General features: G+C 39.7%; 1 protein-coding gene across 5 annotated transcripts in view; it reads left to right on the top strand.

Moving 5' to 3' along the window:
• Positions 1–27,889, top strand: part of LOC149316626 (ras GTPase-activating protein nGAP-like) — a 280,129-nt gene that overhangs the window by 134,479 nt on the left and 117,761 nt on the right. For 4 of the 5 annotated variants that reach the window (XM_089515961.1, XM_089515960.1, XM_089515962.1 and 1 more), the window contains exon 3: positions 103–229. In XM_089515961.1, the coding sequence (XP_089372087.1) occupies positions 103–229 (127 nt within the window). Of the gene's footprint in view, positions 1–102; positions 230–24,539; positions 24,731–27,889 lie in introns of those variants that run through there. The other variant, XM_089515964.1, reaches the window with a different exon arrangement.

The following is a 27,889-nucleotide window of genomic DNA, read 5'->3' as shown; positions in this document are numbered from 1 at the left end:
GACATTTGGACAAGAAAAACTTGTTATAGCTTCCAGCTACTTATGTTGAAAAAATGGAAAGAAAAGAAGATGGTAATGTGTCCATGTCCTTTTATTGTGCAGATGGCGGTCGAAGGAGGACAGGAGCAGGCAGCAGAGCCTACCAAAGGGCGTTGTCTGCGTCGTACTGTGAGTGTTCCTTCGGAGGGTCAATTTCCTGACTATCCGCCAGAGGGGGCTACTAAGCTTGGTAAGTTGTACCAGAACAAGAAGTTCTGCTTTCTCTAAAATCACATTCCATGCTCAAGAAATAGCATCTCACAGGTCGGTACTAATTTTGTCTGAATGATCGTCTTTCAAGAGTATTCCCATGAAGGCCGTATAGAAATGGCATTGTCAAGGAATGTTGGACAGCTCAATAACTTTGAAGGAGTTGGTTTTATTTGAATTAGTGCAGTTTCTGTTTTGTTCCCAGCCAGGGGATGTTTTTTTATAGCACTGGACAACTGTGTGCTTTTCAGGTTACTGAGCAACCCAGGAATTTATAGCCATTTATCCCAGCATGTGTCAATAGTGCAGCATTGTTTTAAGGCTGTTTAAAGGGCTCCTACTCCTTGTTTGACCTGCTTAGTTATGATTTTATTTTCATATGAGACTCCTAAATTCTTGGCTTTTGCAAGGACTAGGCTGCAACCTGTCCATAGATATTTGATTTTTACTGTTTTGTCGTAAGACTCCTCACTCAGTTTAATGTAATAGCTTTTAAGATAGCCACTACAAAGCAAAGGTATGATGAAAGTACATTAGCAGAGGAAAAAATGGCCCAGCAAAAGTGGTGAAGGGAAAGGGGAGAGGTTTAAAAAATGTTGCAAGTGGTTAGAGATTCCTTTCCTTTGTCTGAGTCCTTTTCCCTCCATCTTGGTGCCCCAGTAGTTAAAGCATTGGTGCCTCAGTACTGGGGTTCTGTGTTCACGTGCTTTATGACAGTTCTGTTACTTTGCAGTTTGAGGATCAACTTGACTTGATGGAAGGAGTTCATTGCCATGTTTGCTTTGTTCAATTGTAAATGAAGACTTGGGGGTTCATTTGTGCTACAGTGCAAGTATCTTTCACAACTGACCTCCAGCTCAAGCCAAACTATTTGTACTGGGAGCAGAGCAGTTGCCCCCACATTGGTCAAATCTTCCCCCCTGTTTTTAAAATAGCATTTATGGAATTTTGACACCAGCAACAAATTGTGTAGGTATGCACAGATGAATCACTGACATTTGTGCTAAAAAGTGTAATACAAGCTTGTAAATGAATCAGTAAATTCTGCCTCTTCCCATCCCTTACTTCACCACACTGTCACTTCAAGTCCTTTTCTCCCCAGCCTTGTCCACTTACTTATGTTGGCAAAGGCAGATTGGAGACAAAAAAGCCAGAAGGAAAAGTATAATCTTTTTTCACTAGTGCACACTTTTTGATACTACACTCAGGTGCCACCAAGTATCTCATATATAAACCAGCCAGATGCATGAAGAAATAAATGTGCCTACCTATTGTTGTTTCTACAGCACTTTGTCTCTTAGCATATCACCTAATGGTCATCTCACCAGTTCCTTGCAATTTTTCAGACACAGATGTGCAAATGCCTCAACAGTATATTGTACCACCTATTTATTATATCAATATTCATTGTTCCAATATCTGGTCTTGCCTTGCTGAAATGATACAAGTGAATGACTTGATTTGGCAAGTCATTTAACAAAATTGACTTCCTGCTTGGAAAATTTCACAAGTGGTTGTGCGTACATTTTTTTTAATCCTTTCCCAGACACTTTTTAATCAACAAGTTATGTTGCTAATAAACTGCAGTTGTAAGTAGAAGTGTACTTGTATCTTAGTAATTAGCATTTTGCATTACAGTAATCAAGACAGTGTTTCTGAAGCACCTACCTTGTGTTCCCTTGACAAGGTACTCATCTCTGAGCATTTTCAAGAACACATTCTAGGTATTGTTAAGAGAAAGAAATGCCATTTCAACATTTAAAGAGAATGGAAGATGACAAGTGACACAAAAAATATGCCTTTAATTTATCAAAGGATGTGTATTGTCAAACTGACAAACAAGATTGTCATTCAGTGCCTCACTACAGCAAGGAGGGTTTTCATCTTGCCCAGAAGAGACTGCGGTGAAACCTTTAGTGAAAACAGTCTACCCTGGGCTCCTCCATCCTGGAGAACTATAAGGTCGTCTCCAATATCCCTTTTTTGGGGGCAAGCTTCTGGAGCATCTGATGCCCTCTCAATTCCATGTATTCTGGGATGAAGTGGATTATCAAGATCCATTTCAATCTGGGTTTGGACTCAACAGATGATGCCCAAAACATACCAGGGACCATTTCTGTAGAAGGATTCCATTTGTAATGAATGTATGTTGATGACATGGTAAGGTAGCAATATGCAGGGACCCTGACTTGTCATCAATGAGAGGTAGGCTGGTGCATGTTGTTTACTTGCTCCCACTTGCAATAGGACCAGGAGTGGAAATAAGTGCCCCCACAAGTGTTGTTAGACTGGAATTTCATCAGTCCTACCCAGCCTAGAAAATGGTGAGTAACTGTGTGATGTGGCATGTTGTTGGGGCTTTTCTACAATATTTCGAGGGCTATACATTCCTCATCCCTGAGCTAGGCATATCATGGACCCTATACCCTACAGCTTTTTTCTCATGTTATCTAACAGTGGACAACTTCATGTCTCTGGATTGCTCCCTTCTTACATACCAAAGGAGATGCCAAAAACAAACTTGGATTCTTTAAAATGTACTGTTCTTCATTTCTCTTTAAAAGGAGAGGGAACAAGGGATGTGTAATCCTAGCCCCCCCACCCCAATCTCCCCATGTGTTTAGGACAGTCTGAGGAGTAACTGGAGCTGAAAAATTAAGGTGATTATAAAACTCCATGTCAGTCTTATCAGGATTTTCAGTTGTATGGGATTCTGTAATCAAGATTCAACATGACACAGTTCCAGCTCCTTTTCAGGCCTTTCCTGAAACACAGAGAGATCAGGAGTGGAGGGGAAAAGGTTAGATCCTGCATCTCTTCCCTACAGTTTTTTTGTGGGGGGACAAATGAACACCCAAACAAGATTTTTCAGTGGTTTGTTTGGCAGGAACCCTGTCCAAGGAGCTTTAGCTTGTTCTTGCTCTAAACAAGAGTGCGCAGTAACACAAACGTGATGTTCATTTGTGAAAAGATAGAATTTCTACAGATCCCTGGCTTGTCACATTGTTTAAATGTACTTATAGAGTGCTGCAGTTTTTTAGCCCATAGATATGAATGGCAATGCAATAATCATTCCTGCCATGATATTGTTCTAAAGAGGCAAGAAGTTTGAGCATCTCATTCATCATTTTTTAAAGCAGTAGTTCCCCAACCTTTTGTATGCCTCACACCCCAGGAAATTTTTGATTAATATCCACACACCCTACAAAAGTAATATCATATTTGAAGATGAAGAAGTCTAATTTCTGATTTTTGAACCACAAATTGAACCACATGCAATACTGCAAGTGAGCAAAGTGAACTTAAAAAAAAAAAACAAAAGCTTTTAAGTCAGTACATAAAATGCAAATCTAAATTGAGCAATTAGATTCTAATTTCTTCAGAAAAAAATAAGTGATGACTCATAACACAAGCCACTCTTTGTCACACATCCCTGAAATTTTATCTTGCACTCCCTGGGGGTGCAGGCACCCCAGGTTGGAAACACCAGTTTTGAAGGGTGCTGCTTTTTTGTACGCATAACTGGGTGTCAGTATATCTTCTTGGTAGATATTTATACCTGTATTTGCACACCTCCAATTAACTGCTTGGCTTAGCTTTAGCAATGGCTGAAGTCCAGTCTTCCCGTCATAAAAAAGGAGGCAGAGGAGTATCCTTGTCCACCTTGGAAATGAGTATGTTTGCATGGTTGACAGGCAGGGGAAGAAATAAAGTGGAACGGCCACAGATGTGTGGATAGAAATGACTGAGAAACTAATAATAGTTAATAATAATTTGTTTTATTTATATACCGCTATTCCAAAGATCATAGCGGTGAACAGCAAGTAAGCTAATCAGCAAGTAAGCTAATTTGCCCCCAACAGTCTGGGTGCTCATTTTAGCGACCTCGGAAGGATGCAAGCCTGAGTCGAGCTTGGGCCCTTTTGCTGGTCTTGAACTCTCAACCTTGTGGTTTCGAGTAAATGGCTGCAGTACAGGCATTTAACCACTGCGCCACCAGGGCTCCTACCTTGTGTGACCTTGGAACTGGGAAGGTTTGGTCCCTTAAGCTGAATTTGCAGCAGTGTGCCTCGGTGTCATTAGCACAGTTGGCCCTCTGTATCCACAGATTCAACTATACATTGCTTTAAAATTATATATTTATATTTATTCCAAAAAGCAAATCTTGATTTTGCCATTTTATATAAGGGACACCATTTTACTGTTCTTAATGAGACTTGAGCATCCATGGATTCTGACATCCTCAGGAGGTCCTGGAACCAAACTCCAGTGGATAGCAAGGGCTCACGCTAATAATCTCAGAGTTGCTGCAAATCTGGAAAACTTGGAGCCCACCCAGATTTTACAGTATATGTAGACATGCCCTACTATAAAGGCAGCACTATGATAGTGCAAGGATAGAAAGAGCAGAAGAAACCTCTGGAAGAGTATAATATCATTGATGAAGTTCATTGCATGAAGGGCATGCTTTCCAGTGAGCTGCATACTTACCTGTCCCTCTTAAAAATTAGAATGGGAGATGATCTTGTGAAGGAGAGCACTGGACGTGACTGAACAGAAAAAAAGAGAACAGATGGCAGCAAGCAGCATGTGCTACCAGCGGTCCAGGCAACAGCTGCACCCAAAATAGCTTTGGAATGGACACCAAATGCTGAAAAGTACAAGAGGATAGATAAAATAGCCAGGACAGAAATCCTAGTGCAGAGTTTATTCTGCCCCCATCCCAAATCTGTTCACACATATGCATGTGTACACACCAGCAGACAGAATCTGTGGTGTCTTCATAAACAAGCATTATGTTTTATGAAAAATGAAATTATTGATCAGAGATTGTATTGAAGTAGTAGGTCTATTAAATAATTTGTCTTGTAATTTTCAATAGTTAGGCTGTTTCTTTGTACCTTAAAAGTGCAGGGGGTTGGACTGGATGGCCCTTGTGGTCTCTTCCAACTCTGTGATTCTAGGGCTTATTTCCCTTCTTCGCTAAGAACTATAAAGTTTTATCCTGGAGATGGAATAATTTATACTCTGTATAGTTGGATATGTTGTGTAAAGACACACAGCAAATGTATACTGCCATTCTCATTGTGAGTACATAATCATAATTGAGAAAATGATAAAACTGGAAACAGTTTTCCATTTACTCATTTCTAAGGCATCACTGTGAATTAAAGTTAAATGGGTTCTTTTTTGAGTGAAAGGATTTTTAAAGCAAATGAATAAATAAATAAATAAAATTACAGATGGGATCCCGGGGTCCATCACCTTTGTTCTTGTCCAGATGTTATTCATTATTTTAGCTACAATTTGAACATCAAGGGAAGGATGTGGACCCCTGATATGGCAATAACCCATATATTTCTCTGACCCTTATACAATTTTTGTTACACAATGAGTCATTGTTCCCTACCAATCGGGAACTATTGTTATTTTTGTTTTTAATACTTGTTCTTTCTTATAGTGGGACTGATTTGTATTTATGGGAGGATGTAAGCTACTTTGAATGTCTCTTGAAACGGAAAATATTCTGTAAAATAATCTAAAAATTTAAAATTGTACTTTCTAGTTCAGTCATTTTTATACAGAAATCCAGTCATTTGAGTGTTTGACTACAATTGTGGAGACCAGGGTTTGATTCCAAGGTCAGCCATGAAACCTAATGGGTGACCCTGGGCAAGTCACATGCTCTCAGCCTCAAGGGAAGGCAATGGCAAACTTCTTCTGAACAAATCTTGCCAAGAAAACTCCATTAAGGCCTTCGGGTTGTCATAAGTCAGAAACAGTTTGAAGGCACACAACAACGATGGTTATACTAAAACAGTAACAACCAGTCTTTTGGGGCATCTTAGAAAGCATAAGCAACTTCCATACACCTCAGGATTTGTTTTTGATGATGACCACAGTATGTGAAACACTTTCAGTTCTTCGCTCCCTTCATTTCCACCAGGATTCTATCCCTAAGTAGTCTTTCGTGAGGCTCTCACCGTCTGTGTCTTTGAGTTCAAGCCCTGGACTAAGAGCAGTTCCCTTATAAAATCAGCCTTTCATTTTAGGAGTTCAGTGCTTATATTTTTGAAAATCCAGAGGGTTTTGATGGCGTATGTGTTTTATAGCCCAGGATTCATTAAAAGTGCAGTTGGAGGGATAGAAGCTGTTAAAGCAAACATCTCCCTAATCAGGGTGTCAGTTACTAAGAAATATTGTACCATAGCGAAGCCATAATTAGTAACACGGCAGCCTGCCTTGCCCTCTCTCTGTAATTGGAAAGAAGACAAACTAAGGTTCTGGGATTCCCTTGTGTTTTGGAAAGCTGTAATTGTTGCAAATGAGGGAGAACCAGGCCTAAAATGAGTCCTTAGGAAGCAAAATTAATGATTGTAGCCTGCTGAAGGAGTTTACCTTTTCTTCATCCTTGTATAGGCCAGATTTCATTCTTGATTCATTGGGGATTAACAGCTTTTGCTAGAGGCAAGGGGAGTGAGAACACTGCAAGTGTGAATCTTCTGCTCAACATTTTCAAGTATATTAAGATTATTATTAACCCAGCCCATACCAGAGCTGAACATCTTACTCTCTATGCTTTTTGATAGTGAATAATCTATATTGTCACACTTTCCTTGAACATGACGTGCCACATACTTTTCTTTCTTATTTCTGTTTGTGACTTTGGGCTTTTGTGCCTATCTATTTGGTTTTAGCAGAAGATGCTATTATTTTCAGTGCTACCTGTTTTCTTGTGATATGAATGGTTTTTAATGTGTTCACAAATCTATTATTAATTTTTTCTACTCCAGGCAATAATTTTCTCTTCAAGTAATTCTGTGACCAATATGAGGATAATTCTGGACATTTGTAACTGCATTTGGTAATACTTAGATGAGGCTTTCTTTCACTTATTTTTAGGCATATACTGCAGGTTTTTCCAGTGAATAACAAAGTGTGTGTTTGTGGCAGAGATAGTGGCATTTGGACATTCACATTTTGGATGATCGGTCGTTTAATGGTAAAATGTTTGCTTGCTGTTTGCTGAAAATTCTCTGCCAGGCTGGGCTAATCCTATGAAGCCTGGTTAGAGCACAGAAATGTTTGGACAGCAACTCCAACCATTTCTCACCATTGGCTGTGCTGGTTAGGGAAGATGGGAGCCTGCCTGCTCTGGTTTAGAATGGCATTTTTCAGAGCCCTGGTCTTAGAATCAGAGAGGGAAATGTAGCTGTGCAGAAAAACCCAATTTTGTGACTTCAGAAACCCACTTTCACCTTGTTACCTGATCCAAGATTGAATTATTCCACAGGGAATAAATCTCAATTTCTGTCAACATCCTATAAGGATATGATGAACTCAGGATATATATTTTTAACAGGAAGCATCATAGGTAATATCTCAAAAGTCACAAAATAATGTGCATACATTAATCTAGAATGGTTGGAGACATAGTGAAGTGCTTTTAGACTGTCAGATTTTTTTTGGGGGGGGGGGTGAGATCTTGATATTGCAGGAACATATGGGAAAAGGTGTTCCATCCCTATACATTCTTGTTCCATCCCTTGTTCCATCCCTATCCATTCAGTTTCTGGCGTTTACAACACACCATTTTACCAACAAGTTTCAAAATACTAAGCTGCTATTTTCTGTCATCACTCAAGGAGGGCGTGCATATCCCACTTGTTATGGTCCTTCAGTGTAAGAGAAAGAGGGTAAACCGATCCTTAGGGATGTGGTGCTGCCTGATCCAGTCCATACACTTTTGCCATTTGGAGACAAATCAGCTACATAGAAATCCTATTTGGCTACTGAGAGCCAGAATCAGTGCAGCATCTTGGAGACAATGGGCAGCAACAGAGAAGTACCGATAGATTAATTCTTCAATTTTTGTGCCTTGTAATACGCATATGATACTAGTTCATGTACGCTGCTACTATTGGTTGGATGCATGATTGTACCAATAAAGTCAACAGAGCAAACAGCTTTTTCTTTTTCTGAGTGAAAACTATATAAAAGATAATAGTAATTGAAGAAGTGTCTAATACTGTAATAATATAGACATTTCTGGACTGAACTGAAAGGTTTCATGTACCTGGAGTAGTTGAAATTAAGTTACTGTTCTTCGTATGTAAAGTCGAAGGCTTTAATGGCCGGCATCCATAGTTTTTTGTGGGGTTTTGGGCTATGTGGCCATGTTCCAGAAATCCAGCAGTTAACGTTCCAGATGAATCAGCCTGAAAAGCAATAGCTATACTATATGGATGCACTAAGCTCCTGTGATCTTCAGCTGTGTAATGCAATTAAGTTTTGAATGACCAGTTGATAGAAGGATGAAACTTCTCCCTGAGTTAAATCAATCTTCTTTTATCTGAAGAGAAACCACCTATGGACCTTGGCCATTTAAAGCATCTGCAATGCACCAGTTGGGTTATATCAGCAGAAGACATGTTTGGTGGGGGCAGCGTTTGAGTCAGTTTCATGCACAAAACTCTTAAATTGAAGACTGCTTTTCGCATTGTTTCACATCAGTGATCTGTTTGGGAATTTGGGCAGAAGCTGTAAGCCTGAGCTCTAACATTCATTATTTATCAGTAACCTTTTGGATTTCTTGTTAGCACGAGAAAGATAAAACATAGCTTTTGTTAACTTGTACAGAATGATAGGGTTGTCTTAGCATTTATCACCAGATTTTTCTTAGGCCAGCCAATTTTCTTTGGAGATCTTGAATAAGTTACCAAAGCAAATGATATATTATTGTTTAAAACTATCCAAGACTTGATGCCACTTAAGTATTTTTTTTAATAACAGGTACTGATTTTTACAGGGAAAACAGAAATAAAAAGTAGATTGCTCTGAGAGTAATGCTATTGATAATCCATTTTGGTTGGACTAATAAAGGTATCGCTGTTTTGTGGATTTTGGATGTTATTGTATTATAAATTAATGGAATACATAACTCTTTATTGTAGTAAATATATAATGTAAAATCAATAGTGCATGGAAAAGTGTGTGCTCTTTCTTACAGAAAGATGGATTAAACTGAATTGTTAACAATGCTAAATTTCATATACATTAATAACCTTGGGGAAATGGAAATAAGAGGGGAAACCCAGCAGTATCTGTAGTTGTAAAGCATTTAAATATGCACAGTATTTTTCTTCATCTGTACTCTTTCATAAATTGGCTGTTCTATCAGGCACATTGCACTTACCGGGGAGGTGCTTTCTATGTTAAGAATAACAAAGGGTCTTCTTAAACATGTAAATCAAATACGGTTGCCTCTTTGTTTTTGTGGACTTCAGGTCCGCATCCCTCACCTGTTCGCGGGTGGCAAACGGAGGGAGACAGAGTGGAGTGTGTGCCCACAGGCGCAAGCCACCATTCAAGTCAATGAGGCTTGAATATAGGCATATTTCCATGGGGAGGGGCAGAACAGATCCCCTGTGAAAACAGAGGGCAACTGTATTACACAACTGAATAAATAAAATGGATTTCAAGAAGAGAGCAAAATATCTAAGACTGTATAAAACAAAATGGAGAACTCACTGTGAAGTCTCCCAATGCATTGATACCTCTAATATATGACTTTAAAAACAAAAGCTGTAGAGATATTTATGAAAATAAGGACCTTAAGATTAAACCACTCACCCAAAATTGAAAACCTGTACATCTACAAAGCCTGAGGTGGAGAGAATCTTCTGATTCAAAACCTCTGGCCTCTTAAGATGTGTGTGTCATTTAAACAGCATACCTCCAAAGTGACCCAAAGCAGCATTATTTTATCCTGTCTGTTCGGGCCCAGTGTCTTGCAAGCATGGGCACTCACATGCAGAGTGGAAGCACTTTTTTTAACCCCTGCTGCTCTTACTGGAAGCCATAATGGAGATATGGGAGATCCTACCAGCAGCACTGTTGCCATCAGCATCTCACCACCACAGAAAAGTAGTGCCATTGGTGGGTGATTTTATATATATAACAAGATATTTAAAACATCTACAGGTTGAAACATGTTGTGTTTCCTGAGCAAATAGAAGGTCATATTTTTACCATCCTGAGACATGACTCCTTTTTCTTTTGGAAATTTCATTGGCTGCTTCCCAGTTTTTGCTCCTTTTGTTTTAAATGAGTGGAACAGTGGCTCTTCATTAGTCCAAGATGTATAGTATTAAGTAACAGCGTAAAAAGTCTAAGAAGAGACACTTCGTACAAGGAATCGGTATTAAAAGCATTGCCCTATTTTCTTTAATCTGCAGTTTAAAGGATTGTTCTAGATCCTTGCCACACCAATGTACTGCATAGAGTCTGAAATCTTGTGTGTGTGTGTGTTTATGTGTTTGACAAATCTGCACAGCAAAAATAAAACTTACCGACAGTTCTTGTCCTGAGGCAAATTTATCTGTTTAAATCATAAATCTCTGTAGAACAAGGATTAACTGGAGTGTGGACACATAATCTTAACTCTCAGTATATTGGGCACATAATCCCTGCATTTTTATTCTTAGAAAAGCATTTACCATCCCACACTAAAGAAATCTCTTAAAAGGTTTTTGGGGGGAAAAAGTCCTTTGAACAGGTGGCTGTTTTAGCCTGTATTTATGTATTAAAAAATGACTAACTTTGTATTCTCCAAATCATCTAGAAAGACCTTTTTCGGTTTCATTACCTAAAGATTCAGGAGTGAGACATCCCAAGATGACCACCCACTGTGCTATGTTTTGGTGTTTTAACTGATGTGTGTAAAATATATAACATAATATCCCCATATTTTCTTCATTTCCCCCATATTTTCTTCTTCAATCTTCACAGAATTTAGCTAATTGTGGGCTTCTGTAAGATTGGAACTTCTAATTGTATAAGTCTCAAAGTGTTTAAATAGGACAGCTCCAGAGAATAGAACCAGAGCAGTGGATTCAAACTACAGGAAAAGAGATTCCATCTCACCATTACGAAGAATTTCCTGACAGTACAGCTGTTCAACAGTGGAACCCACTCCACCGCACTTTCCTTCTTTGGAGGTTTTTAAACAGAGGCTGGGTGGCCATCTGTTAGGGATGCTTTGATTCTGTGCTCCTGCATGGAGGGGGTTGGACTGGATAGCCCTTGAGGTCTCTTCCAACTCTATGACTCTGTGATTCTAGAACCTAGAAACGTCTACCTGCAACTACTCAGTTGTGGATGGCTTCAGCAAGTCATTATATTCATTCTTTTATAAAGTAACTTTAGAAGGAGGAGCAAAGAAAACAGACTGCACGAAGCTGCTGAATTTTACAACCAGAGAACTTTTGTAAATGACTGTCCTTGGTTTTGAAGATATTTATCCAAGAGTAACCATGTTGGCCATACACCAAAATATAGCAAAAAAAAAAAGTTGCTGAGACCTTTATTAGACCAATCAAAAGGCACAAAATACATTACAGAACATTTGGTTTTGAAGTTCACATCATTAGTTGGTTTAATTTCCATGGATGGGCATTTTTTGCATTACTGGGGGGGAAATGCCCATCCATGGAAATTTTGGCATCTTTATAGGTTTGTGTGTTCACTCTGAAATATATTTTGCAGATGTGCACAAGGATTTCAACTTTAGTAATGCTATTTGTAGAGTTAGGAGTGTTGCTCAATTGTAGAGTGCAAAAATCTGAATGTGGAAGGTTCCATATTACCATATTCATACTCTAGCATCTCCATTCAAAAAATGATCTTGTGTTATTTTCTGTCTCACACAGGTACCCCTGAATAATATATATCAGTGATGGTGAACCTTTTAGAAACCGAGTGCCCAAACTGTAACCCCAAACCCACTTATTAATTGCAAAGTGCCATGTCCCTCTGGCTTTCTAGTAACAAACTCTGGCAAACTCTATGCTGGGGCGACGGCACATGTGCCCACAGAGAGGGCTCTGAGTGCCACCTCTGGCACGCGTGTCATAGGTTCGCCATCACTGATATATATACTCTTAAAAAGTGAGTGATACAGCGTGATTTATAGTTTTTGTGATTTTTTTCAGGCTATATGGCCATGTTCGGGAAGAGTTTATTGCTGTTGTTTCACCAGCAGCTGTGACTGGCATCTTCTCTTCCAGAACACGGCCCAAAAACCCCCACAAAAAACTATGGATGCTGGTTATAAAAGCCTTCAACTTCGCAGTGTAATTTATATTGAATTTTGTGACTCTCTGAAGATCCTTCTCTGAGGATTTTCTCTTTGAAAAAATTAAAGCTTGAACAAGTCCTTTAATTATGAAACAGCTAAAATATGACATTGGAACTTGTTCCACAATGGTTAAAGTGTAGTCTTATAAACAAAACCTTTACCTTAGCAGATGGTTTGCATTCTACTGGAGAAAGAGAATTTCTTGTTATGGATTAAATGAGGACAGGCAGAGGAACAGGAATGTCTTTCAGCAGCTCAACTGGGTGATGGCTTACTGGAACTAAAATAAAAAAGTGGAAAGAAGGAAGAGAAAAAAAAAAGAAATCTGGCATTAAGACTTACTGTTTTTTATTCTTGCATGAACTTTCATGGTTATAAACTTGCGTCTTTGGATGCAATGTGGAGTGGTATTAAGGCCTCAGGTATAAAGCATATGTATACAGTTGCGGAGTGGGATAGAATGCAGTAGGATCCAGAAAGACCCAAATAATATCAATGGCCCAGAATTTCCAAAGGGCTATGTAAACTGCTACAGGTCTTCCAGATATTTACAGTGGTGAGTTAGTGTTGATTTGTGAAAGCAATAAATCTGGTTACCAAAAGTCAGTTTCCATGGGCTCAAAACTCTGAGAAGATTCCTTTTGTTATATGTGCAGTAGCAAGGATGCTTGCATTAATGTATGTAGTGCGGCATGAAGCCATTTTCTTTGCTCAGTCCATTTGTAGTGGATTGTAATTTGTGGCTATAATTCAATTCAGCAATTTTGGGAAAGATGAGTTGTTGAAAATCCCCTCTTCTACTAACAAAAGTGTCCATGAGTTGAATTCTACGTAGGATGCTTTCCCACCAGTAGGCATGAACTCAGGATTCCAGCCATCCTCTTAACTTGAGTAATATAACTTAATATTCATCTCAGGACTGCAGTGGGGACATAGACAGATAACTGACTTCTTTAGAAAAAAGACAGAGTACATTATTCTGGGGAGGAGGAATCCCACCACACGGGTGTGTATGTGTCTTTTTTTTTCCTCCAGTGACAATCAATGGCATCAACTGTGGGGTTTTCTGTTCTCTTTATGTAAGAAAACTGAAGAAATACAGCAGTCCAGTTTCTGCACAAAACAGACAACTGAAAATGTTATGGTGAGGAAAAGGATCTCTACATTGTTGATAAGAATAATAAATAATAGTACTATAAATAATAAAGATTCCTGTAGAATGCATCCTGAATATTCAGGGGACTTCGCATATGTTATGCCAGTAGTCCCCTAATTGGCACAGCATGCCAGCAAGTTATTAAGAGTAAGCTAAGATGCTTTCGTAGCACTGCATTCAGCTTGAACACTGGAGAAGAATGAGGTCTGCTGTTTGCCCTGATCTAGGCTGAAATATGTGTAGAAAGAAAGTACTACTTCACTGCTATAGAGAAAGGCAGCGGTATGTTTGATTAGCTGCCGGATCACACCACTGACACTCTTTGACTTTACCCCTAGTCTGGCACTCTTAAGCCACACCTGGACCTAACAGTCATTGTAATTCCCCATAATTCCCCATGGCATAGCATAATTTCGAGGACACAGTGAGGAATTAAGATGGTTGCCACCAGCCAGCCACCTGGCATTGCACAGCAATAGGCTATCACAGATGCCAAGTAAACCCTTCAGGGCCCATGAACAGCAGAGGGGGCCCACCAAGAGTGCACTGGGTCCAGGGGCCTCTCGGGCCTGGAGCCGTCTCTAAAGAAGTGCAGTAAAGAAGTGAATTAATGGAAATGCTAAATATCTGTGTTCTGTGGTCAGACTGAGTTTCTCTTTCCAAAGAGTAAATGTTTTCTGTAAAATATCAAGTGGTGTAGCTGCAGATTTTATGTATTTATAAAGGCTGATAATTTAGAGCAGCCACACTGGAATCTTTCCAATCCATCAGAATAAGTGGCAGCCTCTCTTCTCTGGAACATGTAATAACAAACACCCCAGGTTTGATGACTTCCATCCCTGAGATAGCAGGAGCGGTTATTGGCATTGTAGCTGGCCATTAGTTGTTGGAATGCAGTTTAAATGCCAGGCACGGCCAATTAGGCTTGGTGACTGATAGCAGTACCTGGAGTGATATGAAACCAAGGTATAGTGAATTTGTCAGGGGCTGTCAGTAAACCACAGCCATGCCAAGTTTTGCCTTCTTAGCATGCTTGGAAGATGGTGTGAATTTAAGCAGAGCATTTCCCTCCTCTCACAGAAGTTATTTATAAATGATATCTATGGTATTAAATTGACTGGGTGGCCTTAGGACGGTGAGATTTTTTCTCAGCTTAACCGACCTGACAAGGTGGTTGTGAGGATAAAATGTCACCTGGAGTAAGAAGAAGTCAAGAAGTAGATAGGATAGTAACAAAACATGTACACAAGGGCTAGATACTGGGTGGATTGTGCGCTATTGCCAGGAAGTAGACAGAATTGGGAGGGAGCCATGATGAGAATTCTGCTTACTGTGACATCTGCTTGTGCTGTAGCTTTGTACCTTGGCAGTCCTAAAGGGAAAAAGATGGCAACAGTGCAGGAGGGGAAGATGTGGCTGAATTGTACATGCTGGCATTAGGAGGCAACTGGTTTTGGTTTCTTTCTTTTTTATCAGATTTCTGATATACTGCAGATTTCTGATATATTTGATTTTTCAGGTATTTAGTCCATTTGTAAATCTTTACGTTAATATTTTTACCAGATATGTTCCTTTGTTTTCCATGTACGTTTAATGAATCTAAATATTAGTTCAATGAGATAGCATTCTTGTGAGCTGTGTCTGTACCTTTTGGTGCTGGCAATTGTTTTGTTGTTGTTTTACAGTTGACCCACCACATTTGTGGATTTGATTTTTGCAGATCTGATTATTCACAGATTTGGTTAATAGGTTTTCTCTAGGAAACTCTAGATTCTCAAGTGTGGGTCTATTATGGTCAACTTCCACTTAAAGCTGCACTGTATGACTTAGAGAGTCCTAGAGAGAACACTTCTCTAGGCATTTACAAGTCCTCCAGCACAATTTCATGGTCACCTTCTGGCAGATGTTGACCATAGAATTGCCTGGTGGACTTACAGATTCCCAGAGAGGTGTTCTCTCAGGTTAAAAAATAGTGGTGTTTTTTTAAAAAATAAATTGTATTTTTCTACTTTCACGGGTGTCTTGTGCCCTTAACCCCAGGGAATGTGGAAGGTTCACAGTATATATCTGATATTACTATTGGCTTCTAATTTTATGTTTCATGCTGCTAGTTGGGTACTTTCTAGGGGGAGTTTGTTTAGGAAAAACAGTTGGATAAAAGCTGATGAGGTAGAAAGAGCAGAGGAGTGTGTGAAACACTTAATTGTCCTGCGTGGTTGCTTCTGTTTTTAGTGTAGCCAGTCCACTATGGATAATTAACCTACATTCTGGAGGAGTATAGCTTGATGTCTGATCACTCGGATCTACAACGCTGCATTCGTTCTGTGGAATTAGTTGGTACTGATGCACAATTGTACTGTCTCCAGACAGCTCTAGGGCAGACGTTGGCTGCATCCACGGAGCTCTGCTCTTGGGCCACAATAAACTGCAGTCCCCAGAATCCCATAGCACTGGGCCATGGCAGTTAAAGTGCTGTCAAACCGGATTATTTCTGCAGCATGAGTGCATGCAGCCATTGTTATGGTGCTCATTATATAATTGTCGATTCAAGGAAATTATTAAAAAAGAATATATTACATTTGCTGATCTTCTTTATTTACTTACTATCATATCCTTCATCCATATCCATAGCTGGGTGTTGTGCAAATTGTACAAACAGTACAAACAATCCATACTTGGAACCTGTACAGACTGAATTAACAATGCAATCCTAACTCACCTAAATGTCTGATGGTCCATTTAGTTGACACTAAATCTGCTGAGGCTGTGTTGAATCTAAACACCTCCCTGCCTAGGAATGTTGGAAGTTACTTAGGCGTCTGCTGTCCCTTGCCTAACTTTGTTGATGGGGGAGGCTTTCATAACTCAGCTTCCTATTCACTCCACCCCTTGATCTCTGCCAATTGATCTCTGAGATCAGCATGCAGAAGGGGGTTATAGAGGAATAATGACAGTTGTTCCCCAACCTCTCCCCCCTTCTCCCCCTGGCTTTTGGACTTCAACATCCAGAAGCCCCAACCAGCTTGTCCAGTAGTCAGGAATTCTGGGTGCTGAAACCCAAAAGATCTGGAGGCCCAGAGTCTGGGAACTACTGAATGAGATGTTGAGAGCGACTTCTGCCTATTTGTAAACTATCGCAGTTGCCATATATTCCAGATAGTATTGCATTGTAAAACAGTAAAATAATCAAAACAGTCATACCTCCAAATACAACATGAAGACAGAAAAGATCACCAAATACAGTAAAACAGGCAGGTCAGCTAATCTTCAAACTTGTTTAAATGCAGACCCATGGAATACAAGAAAAATATATGAAGCTGTCATTTTTTTAAAATAAAAAAGTAGAAAGTGACCACTTTGCACACACACATACACATTTGGTGTATAGGTATCTAAGAGAGTGTGAGTGTAAACAATATATATTTTTACTGGGTAAGCTATGAATCACCCATGTCTGGGAGTTTACTTTTTTGCAGCTCCCTTTTGACCATGTAGACATTCAGTTAGTACCCTATGTTTGCTTCAGTATAATGTATGAAATGGCTCCCAGACACCCTAAGTGCTGTATTTTGCTTTTGAGGCACAGCAAGCTGGTGGCTTTGCCTCACTTATCAGTTATGTCTTAGACACAATAGGCCTTGGGGATACTATCAGTAGTTCTTGTCACAACAACAGTGGACTCCCTGGAAGCAAGCTGGCTTTTTATCCTATCTAAACCTTCCTTTCCTTTCATCCATCAAGCAGTTGCATATCTCCTGTCACTACATTATTCTTCTTTGCTATTTTTGAAAACATCTGTAAATAGCAGCCACTAGGCAGTTTGCATTGTTACCAGTGTGACAGATATCTGTTTAAATGGAGATACTATGCTATGCTTGCAAGAGAGCTTTGACATTCAACTGTTTAGATGGCAGGGTTTTGTTTTGTTTCAAATGAAGAACTACCAGTAAATACCCCACCCGCCGTTTTGTCTCTAATCAGCATGCTCACTTTGCAAGGGGTGAAATAAAAATGTGTAGCTTAAATATCCTATATGCACCAGCACCTGTCTGACATTGGACACTAAGCAGGGTCAGACCATCAACAAATACCAAGTTATTTAGGCTATATTTTAGTGGAAGTAACTGGCAAAGCCACGTCTGAGTACTCCTTGCCAAAGAAAACCCTGTGAAATTTATGTGGTCACCATAAATTGATAGGCAACTTGAAGAAACATAGGTACATAGATTTTGTTTCCCCTCCCCAACCACCAGACCTGTTCCATATCAGTGATGGTGTTTTAGAAAGCTGTTTCCAGTAAGTAGATCGCTTTGGGAAGCTGCTTTGGTATTTCAAGTATTCCTCTGTTCTTTGGATAAACAACCTCTGAGATGATAAATGAAGGTCTCACCTTTTCAGATTGCTGGAAATATGTTCCATTTAAACTGACAACACAGGTGAAACTGGAATTTAACTCATACTTGTCTAGGGACAGCAATATCATTCTGGGAAAGTCTTGTTAATGCAAACAGGGCATGTGTCTCATTTTGCATCCCATCACAAAGAACAATATTTTTCAGACACATATATTTGAGAGTAGGTAGAATTATGCTATGCCATGGGAAATTATGGGGAGTAGATAGGATCTAGAGTAGGTAGGATATATTGAAAGGATTTTATAAGAGGAGCTTATTTCTGCAAGAACCTGTCCCTCTATTAGAACTGCTTCCATTCTGTGGGATTTTTAAAATAGTGTTGGGGTACGGCATGGCAATTCCTGAAGTGCTCACATAATTAATTGGTGCACTGGATGTCACATCATTTAAGTGACAGAAGGAAAAGTTGCAGTGGAATGTTCCTCATTGAGAAATGCAAAATGGAGAAAGTGTAGCCTTTCAGTGGCACAGTTTCTATTAAGTGTCCTCTTTTTTATCTATAAAATTTACACATACATTGAGAGGAGTATTAAATTTACTTAAATAACACTGTTCTAATTTGGATGTTATTTCCTTATAAAATGTTAAAATATGAATATACGTGAATGTGTGAATGAAAATAGGCACACTAAATAAACAAAATATTTTTATTCCTATACTATGTCAAGTGGGGGGGGATGCGATGTCTGCATGTAGATGTAAAGGGGGTTCCACATGTAAAAAATTTGAGTACCACTGCTGTAATAGGTATGCTTTAGGTTGGAAACTAGTTGAAGGCACACAACAACAAATGGCGGACAGGATGATAGATTTGGGCTTTAATCCATTCTTTTTTCTTTACGAAGTTGGTACAATAAAAGACACTAAAGATTTGAACCCAATTTGCCTGGCATTTTTTAATCCGTATGTGAATTTCTGCCTCCCTTCCTCTCAGAGTCTGGCCAAGTATGCTCTCCCTTCCTCTTTTGTTACCTTCTTCTTTATTATTATTATTATTATTATTATTTTATTTCACAAAACTTCAAATACAATTTGGTTTCATCAGTTCTCTAGCTTATAAAATAGAATCAATAATATGGCAGAAAAAACACCAATCTTTAGATAAATTTCTTAATGATATTAAACTATATCAATGCTGATTTGTGGTCTGTCTTTTTCCACAATTTCACTATTCGTTTCTATTTTTCATCATACTGTTGAGATGTTCTATTACTACCATACATAGACAATATATCTAATACAGCTAAATCATTTAGTTTTAGAATACATTCATCTACTGTAGGTATTATGTTGGATTTCCAATGTTTCGCATAAATCAATCGAGCGGCAGTAATCATGTAAAGTAATACACTCAATTCATCTTGAGCCAAATTGTCAGGGATTGTATCCGTTATATTCAACAACAAAAAAGTTCAGAACTTAATGGTATATTCTTATTAAGAGTACATATAATATTCCTATGTATCTGTTTCCATTTTTTTCTTCTTTACAACACTACCATCGTATATGGTATAAAGATCCCACTTTTCCTTTACATTTCCAACAATTCAATTTCCCATGTTTACCTCTTTTAGCCAATCTGGTTGGGGTCATATATACCATCTAAAGTGTTGTTACCTTCTTCTGATCACCTTTTCTTCTCATTCTTTGGGATAACTGCTGGGATAAGGTTCAGTTTTGGGATGGACATTTCTAACCTACACTAGAAATTAAGCTAGGAGTTGTTGGTCTTTTCAGTACTATTGTTCAAGGTAAAATGGTGTACTTAGCTGCTTCAGGGTATTTCCTCAACAGCTCACCGACTACAGTTCTTCTTTCAAACTCCCTATTTATTTATCTATTTATTTGTATTTTCTTGTTTGCACTAATATCATGCCTTCCGGCCAAAATGGGATCCAAGACAATAATTATAATATTTTTTAAAGATCCAACTAAAACATTAATTTACAAAAGTTAAAAAGAAATTAAATGCCAACCTCATGAAAACCATGATTAAAACAGATAAACACTAAAAAAACACTTAAAACATATTGGGAGCCTGACTGTGGCATGAGTATTCTCGCTCTATTGCCATCATTTTTTTTAACATTTCACATTTTTTAATGCAACGACAAGCTGGTGATACTGCTTCTGGCAGTCTGTGCAAATTGAAGCTTCAGATCCATACCCCTGGGAAATAATGCTCATTCCTCCACTCTTCCATTCCTCCTCTATCCTCTCCTCCCCCAGACAAACCTGATGGTGTACAGCTGCCACACTGCCAGGTTTTTTTTTTTAAAAAAGAAAGTCAACTCAGTCACAACATAACTGAGCAAATAATAAAGCCCAGACCCTAAAATAATTGCAGTCATGTATGCAAGCAAATTCAAACTCCACAACAAAGCGATACCTTTATTGGCCAACAGAAATGCACAAAATACACCCTGCAAGATTTCAAAGCTCCACTGGCTTCTTCTTATCAAAGAATGTGTAGAAAATCATACAAGAGAAGAAAAATGACAATGGTAGAGTTTTATATTTGGGGTTTTTTTATTGAGCTTGTCCCCACATGGCCAACAAGAAAAGTGGGCTTTGCTGGCATTGAGATCCCACCAGAACAACAACAGAAACAACATCTGATACAAAATGTAGGCTGTGACTCTACTATGATCACTTTTCTTCTCCTGTATGATTCTTTATACAGTATATATTTTTTTGTCTCTTGAAGAAGCCAGTGAAGCATCTTAAGAACTGCAGGATGTGTTTTGTGCATTTTAATTCTCCAATAAAGGTATAGATCTTTTGTGGATTTTGCATTTTACTGTATTTTGCTGTATGACCTACATAATAATAATAATAATAATAATAATAATAATAATACGTTTTATTTATAGACCGCTATTCCACAATGATCATAGCGGTGTACAGTAAAAATTGAATACAATACAAATACAAGGTGACAATTAAAGGAGGGAGAAGTCTCATCCTTCAGGCAGTCCCTGATGTTGCTGGGTCTGCCTGATCGTTCCCTCTGAGGCCAAGATGACAGTTTAGGAGGGAGGGGCCTCTTCCTTCAGGCTGTCCCCGATGTTGCTGGGTCTGCCTGATCGCTCCCTCTGAGGCCAAGGTGACAGTTGAGGAGGGAGGGGCCTCTTCCTTCAGGCTGTCCCCGATGTTGCTGGGTCTGCCTGATCGTTCCCTCTGAGGCCAAGGTGACAGTTTAGGAGGGAGGGGCCTCTTCCTTCAGGCTGTCCCCGATGTTGCTGGGTCTGCCTGATCGCTCCCTCTGAGGCCAAGGTGACAGTTTAGGAGGGAGGGGCCTCTTCCTTCAGGCTGTCCCTGATGTTGCTGGGTCTGCCTGATCGCTCCCTCTGAGGCCAAGGTGACAGTTTAGGAGGGAGGGGCCTCTTCCTTCAGGCAGTCCCCGATGTCACTAAACCTGACTATGTTTCCTAATCATGTATGAAGTATCCTTCCAGAATTCCAGAAAATAAGACAGAGGACAATTTGTTGTTGTTAACTGCTCTCAATTCAATCTCAACCCATGGCAACCCTGTGGATGAGACATCTCCAAGAACCCCTGTCCTCCACTGCTCTGCTTAGTTCCTGTAAGCTCATACCCGTGACCTTTTTCATAGGGTCCATCCATCTAGAATGCAGCTTTCCTCTCTTACTACTTCCCTCCACCTTTCCCAGCAATAGCAGAATAGAAAAGGACATAATGGCCACCCTGTCTATAAAATGTCAAATGCCTTAGGGGCAGAACATCTGAAAAACTGCCAAATAAATCTGCCCATTGGCGGAGATAATTTTTAGAGCCCTCTATATATGTGGCACCACCAAAAATGCAAAATATAGCAGAAGCTCTGTGGCAGAACTATAGTTAATACTTAATGACTTTCCTTCGAAAGAGACTATTGCCAATATTCTTATTCTGCATAAAGTTTTATTTTATTTTTACATGTGATTGAGCCTTGACTTTTTTTGAATTTTTATGCCTTTTCATGTTTAAAAGTACATTTCCTATGCTGTACAAAGTTCTTTGAGGGCCCTTGTTGAAGCTGAAAAGTGGTGTGAAAATACTGTGCCAAATAAATAACTCACATCTTCCAAACTTCTACAATCTACATAACCACCTCAGAAGACTTTGGTGCACTGCAATATTACTTTCTTGTGATTAAACTAAAATCTCCCTGCTGTCAGCAAGACCACTTAGGGCAGAACGATTCTTGGGAACTCAAAAAAGAATAAGCTACCATGGCACCAACTAATAGACTCTCCTCTGCTCTATTATGCAATCCAGGTAGTAAGAGAAAGCACTGGAGCACAGCTTTGGAGTGGCTTCGGGCCTCTTAAGATGTGTGTGTCATTTAAACACCATATGTCCAAAGTGACCCAAAGCATCATTATTTTGGCCTGTCTGTATGGGCCCTAAGTCTAAGGTTTCATATGAGTCTGGGGACAGAAGCAATGGCTCATGTCCATTTTTAAAAAACAACAACAACAAAGTTCATCCAGATCCATCTCCAAACTTGCCTAAAACACACAGTTTCCTGGGATGCTGCCCTTTCACATTATTGGCACTAGTGGCATTGCACACAGGCATTATCACTGGTATATGGGGAGCCTTTGATGAAGGAGATGGAGCAGAGCTTACTGTGGGAGGGGTACGTTTCAGTTTTTGCATGCTTCCATTGAACAGCAAGGGCCATGGCACAGTTTTAAAATGTCAAAACAGTTTGAAAAAAGTCTGAGAGGTGGAGTAGATGGTCTTTAAGGATCTCACTGCAAGGTATCATTGAGAGGTGACCTGACATGACCTGAATCAGACAGGACAGCTTGGTTTGCTGTGGTGGAACCTCTTTCTGGTGAACTAACCCATTGCAGGGGAAAATATCCAGATCTTTGTGTGTGTTACAAATTGGCTGTCCTCCCTTTGTAACGGAGCTGCCATCCAAGAAACGAACTTCTCCAGGCAATCCACTGGGGGTCCTTCAGGCAAGGGCTTGGCAGCCATCTCTTGGCCATGCTCTAGCTCCAAATGCTTCCTATATAGCAGTAGCTGTTGTTTGGGTTTCCTTAGCCCATTTCCCAATCAAGTCAAGGGGAGTTCACTCAGTGCAACTTGGCTTCAGATTCCAAAGTTTAGACATTCACTTCCACCTTCATAGTGGAGCAGCTTTGGGAGTCAGAATAGGGGCTGTAACTCTGGTTTGTGAATCAGTACATCATTTCAAACTGCAGAGAAAGTGTCAGACAGGTTTTACTTCTGACATACTGAATTTCTTTTGGTGAGGGAGGGGAGTAACTTTCAGTTTGGATTTGTTTGCCTGGCTAGCTTTGCACAAACAGACACTTGGCATCCCAAGACTTGTCCCAAGGCTCTCTCTCTCATATTTCCTCAGAGACCAGAAGCAGAAGTGGGATCATCAAAGCTGCTATTCCTACTTCTAGGCAGGGGAGGGGGGAGAATCTGAGGCCATGAGAGCTGTTGCATAATAAGCAAAAGAACAGAAGCTTATGACAAATGAATTGGGGGGGGGGGGAGGGTGGAAACACACGCACACAGACACTCACAAGGGAATTAGGAAAGGGAGACTCAGCCCAGGGAAGAAATGCGTGTGTGTGTTATCCAGTGAATCGGAAGGAAGACTATAGGAACGTTGTCCAAGCTTTGAAAAGCACAGAAGCTGCAGGGAGGATGGGGATTCAGCATATGCTGATTTTGTTTTAGTTTGTCTAATTGTAGTTAACTGTAGTATTGGCAAAGGATATTCTCATCTTCGGCCTCAAGCAATACCCTGTGCCTGTTCTTCTCTTCAGCTCTGGATGGGCAGGTGGGAATCAAAACTCTGGATTATTATTTTTTAAAAATAAAAATGAGGTTTGATTTGTTCTGTGTCGCGATGTGATGTCATGTCTTTAAAGCAATGCATCAGAAGCAAAAAGACTGGAAAACGTTTGTGTGTTGATAGTTCCCTACTTCTACTTCTCTCAGTATCTAAAAGGGAGCAGCTTTTGTGATACGTATAGAAGTGAAATACTTTGTAAAAAGCAAGGGAGTGGGAGAATGCATGCTTCCTATCAGATTACTTCAAAAAACTCTATCTTAAAATCTGAAAGCAAGTGGAAGTGGTAGTTAATGAGTTTGTGAGTTGTGTATGTTCTGGCTACGTGTTTCTTTGCCTAAGTTGCAGAGGAAATGTTCATATGGAAATAGTTCCCTGCTTCTTTTAGTTTCACATGTTCTTTTTGGATATGGAGTTTGTCTTCCTGTTCACAAAGTCTGATATTCCTTGTTTTGATGCCCAGTCCTTTCATTCAGAGGTGACGAGTTGCAACGGTGACTAAGAAAGGCATTGTGTTAAATGGATCGTTGCGCGGCAGTTTCAAGCATGTTGCTTTTCCATTAGACGGGCTCATGTTTTGGCTGCATGAAGTCACCTCCTGTTCTGAATATGCACACACCCCTTTTGGGAGAGGAGGAGAAGAAGTCTGTCCCTGTTAGTTTGCTTCTGTTCACATGCTGGGGATTCCAGCACACTCCCATGGAGTGGAAGAGAAGGGGAGCAAGAGAAAGGGAAGCTATTGTTTAACTGCCCCAAGCCAAGGAACTGAATAAAGAGGCTTGGCCCCACTTTTTGTGCCGGCATTTCTGCATTCCAAGCCATTGAAGGCAGCGGACATAAAAAGGAGAGGGGCCGGTGGAAGTGTGGTGCACTGAGGCTGGAGCTGACATGCTGGCAAGACCATGATCAAGGCACTGGCAAGATCACAGCATGCAGGCTTCAGGTGAGGTCTCTTTCAGCAAATAATGCCGGCTGTAGCTATCAGGAGGGCTACAGCCCAAGGCGAGGGGGGTTCTGTGCATAAAAAGTTATGTGACAACCCGGTTTCTTTTGTTCCATTTCTTGTTTCTAAAAATAACTCTATTACCTATTACCTGCCTTGACTCAAGCAGCTGCTTCTCTTCTAGCAATGATTTCCTTACCTTAAGGACGGATGTAAGAATTTTTGGCTGCCTTTCTGTTTTTGCTAGGAAGGGGGAGTTGGGGGGGGGGCTTTTCTTATTACTGTAGAATCTTGGAGGAAAATGCACCTGCATTCTGTGTTGAGTTAAATTGTGCAGAAGCAAATGTGCAAACTTAAGGTTTCATAAATGGAGGAAACCCCTGCAGAAAGTTACTGAGAAGCTGGTGTGTTTGCACTAACATAAATTGGTCCACTAGATTAGAACATGCCACCACAGTGGCTCTTAACCTTTTCTTTATCAGGGATCCCTTTTAAATATCTTTTGTTGCCACAGACCCTCCCTCCCCGTAAGACATAACTCAAGATTTAAAAGCATGAGGATGATGATGACGATGATACCACCTGAACATGGAACCATTAACAATTTTTGATCCTCCAGGTTTTTGGACTTCAACTCCCAGGAGCCCCAGCCAGCTTAATCAACAGTCAGGAATTCTGGGAGGTGAAGTCCAAAACATCTGGAGGACCAAAGTTTGGGAACCATCGTGTTAAGCCTTCCCTTTGAGGCATCTGAGGGAGATGGAAAACTTTTCTCCTGCTTCTTCCCACCAGTTTGTGGCTGGAGCAGTTTGTGGGGGTCCCCAGATGGCAGATTAAGAACCACCATCCTATGTTATTTCCCTTGGATGCATTGGCAGTAACTTTCCAATATCAAGTGACACAGCGCAGCCCTGTGCTTGCCTGTTCACCAATAAATCTTTTTAAGTTCAATAAGATTTTACTCCCAGGACAGTGAGTATGATTTATAGCACTAAACCCCTTTGTACCTTTACTATACATCTGCCTATAAGTTGAATGAGGGAATTCCAAGCAGGAAAAGTACAGTAGCAGTTTTGCCCCATAGCTTTTTAACAGAGAGTTTCTAAAAAGAAACTGGCACAAGCATTTAATTTATTTATTGGATTTATACCCAGACTCTTGGGGTGGGACAGGTATTTAATTGTTGCAAGCCATTTAAACAGCATTCCAATGCAAAGTGTCATAGAGACTCAGATGTAACGATAAAAAGCCGCCTTTTTTAGTACAAGAGTGCAGTTGTGTTGAAATATGTAGTCAGCTGTGGCATGAGTAACTTGTAGTGGGCATCAAATTGTATCAGGTGAAGTTCTCAGCTTTTTGTGAAAGTGGAAAATTGAAATCTGTTTCAGGAATGTACAGGTTATTAGTAGAAACCTAAAAATTCAATGTCTTTTAAAATAGTTTCCTTGTCAAGGCCCGTAACTGGACAAAATACACTGTAACACCTTACTGTCATGCATATTTTCCTTCATGTGTTTTGAGCTAGAGAGAGAAAGAGAGAGCTCATCTCATTCTGAAAGTCTAGCACTAATTTCAGTGTTTGGGAAAAGCAATAGCAATATCATTTTTGAAATTGATGTTGTTCTCTGAAACAAATATCTGTATTTCCGTGGGTTTAAAAAGTACAAATTAAATTTATTTTTTAAATTATGTTTGTTGGTTATAACTACACCCATTTCTTAAAATAATTCAATCAGACAATGATAACACTCCATAACAAATCATAACAAACATGATACAACACAACCCCTATAACATAACCCCACCCCACCCATAACATAATAAATATAAGATAAAACACACATCAACTTCCTACCTAACAGTTCTTGGTTTTACATTGTTTCTTAACTGTCTGATTCTTCACGTTTATTTTTATGTTCTTCTACATAAAGATGCCTTTAAGAAGGCACTAAAGACGGATCTCTTCTGGTGGGCATACCCACCTGACCTTCTATAAAGAACTTTAGGAAACCCCACTTCCGGTCATAACAGCATAACTGCCCACTGCCCTGCGATTACTGTAATTGAAATTTTTATACTTTGTGCTGTTTTTATGATATGTATTTTACACATGATTGCCTGTATGGAGATTTTTGGTTGTAATCCCGCTTCGATCCATTGGGAGAAGCGGGAAAATACAAATAAATTTCTTCTTCTTCTTCTTCTTCTTCTTCTTCTTCTTATTATTATTATTATTATTATTATATTTGCTGAAAGCTTTCTTCTTCTGTCTTCTACTATGTGTTGTCCCATCTTATATACGTACTACAGTGGGCCCTTGTTATTTGCTGCGGTTTGGTTCCAGGAACCCCCGTGGATAACAAAATCTGTGGATGCTCAAGTCCCATTAAATACAATGACATAGTAAAATGGTGTTCCTTATATAAAATGGAAAATCAAGGTTTGCTGTTTGGAATTTATACTTTTTTGGGATATTTTCAAGCTGTGGATGCTTGAATCTGTGGATAAAAAAATTGTGGATAAGGAGGGCTGATTGTACAGTACGCCCGCATCATACGCGGCTTTCAGCATACGCTAAAAGCCACCCAGGGAGAAGGGGCGGCGCATCCCATGGGGATGAATGAGGTGTGCACCAGTGGTGCACGCGTGCGGCCGCACCACCACATGCACAAGCCCTATTCATTTAAATGAGGCTCAAGCATAGGCAGTATTTGCTTTACGTGGGGGAGTCTGGAACAGATCCCCCACGTAAAGCAAGGGTGCACTGTACTTCTAACACAAAATGATATCTTTTGTTTTGAAGCTCCATGATTGCTAACTTGAAAGCATCATTTAAGGGTGCTATTAAGGTGTGTGTATGTTGTGGCGATTGCGGGGGGGGGGGGAGAGGTTTTGGAATATTTTGTCAAAATGTTACAGTACTTTTTAAAGTTCTCCAATGAACCTTTCTGCATTAATCTTATGATGTTTTAATTTGTTGTTTTAACTTTTAGATTGTGCGCCATAGGCAGGTTTTTAATATATTCTTGATTTTACTTGGTTTTGTACAGTGCCGTGTAGATTTATGGCGCTTTTTAAATAAAGCTAATAATAATAATAATAATAATAATAATAAATGTGCATTTCAGCCATATTGTTTATTGGTCACATTTCCTCTTT

Source organism: Sceloporus occidentalis, unplaced genomic scaffold (assembly GCF_023333645.1).
Source record: "Sceloporus occidentalis isolate IW3139 unplaced genomic scaffold, rSceOcc1.0.p SCAF_3, whole genome shotgun sequence".
NCBI lineage: Eukaryota > Metazoa > Chordata > Lepidosauria > Squamata > Phrynosomatidae > Sceloporus > Sceloporus occidentalis.
The sequence above is the reverse complement of the archived record's forward strand: the minus strand, read 5'-3'. Positions and strand labels throughout refer to the sequence as shown.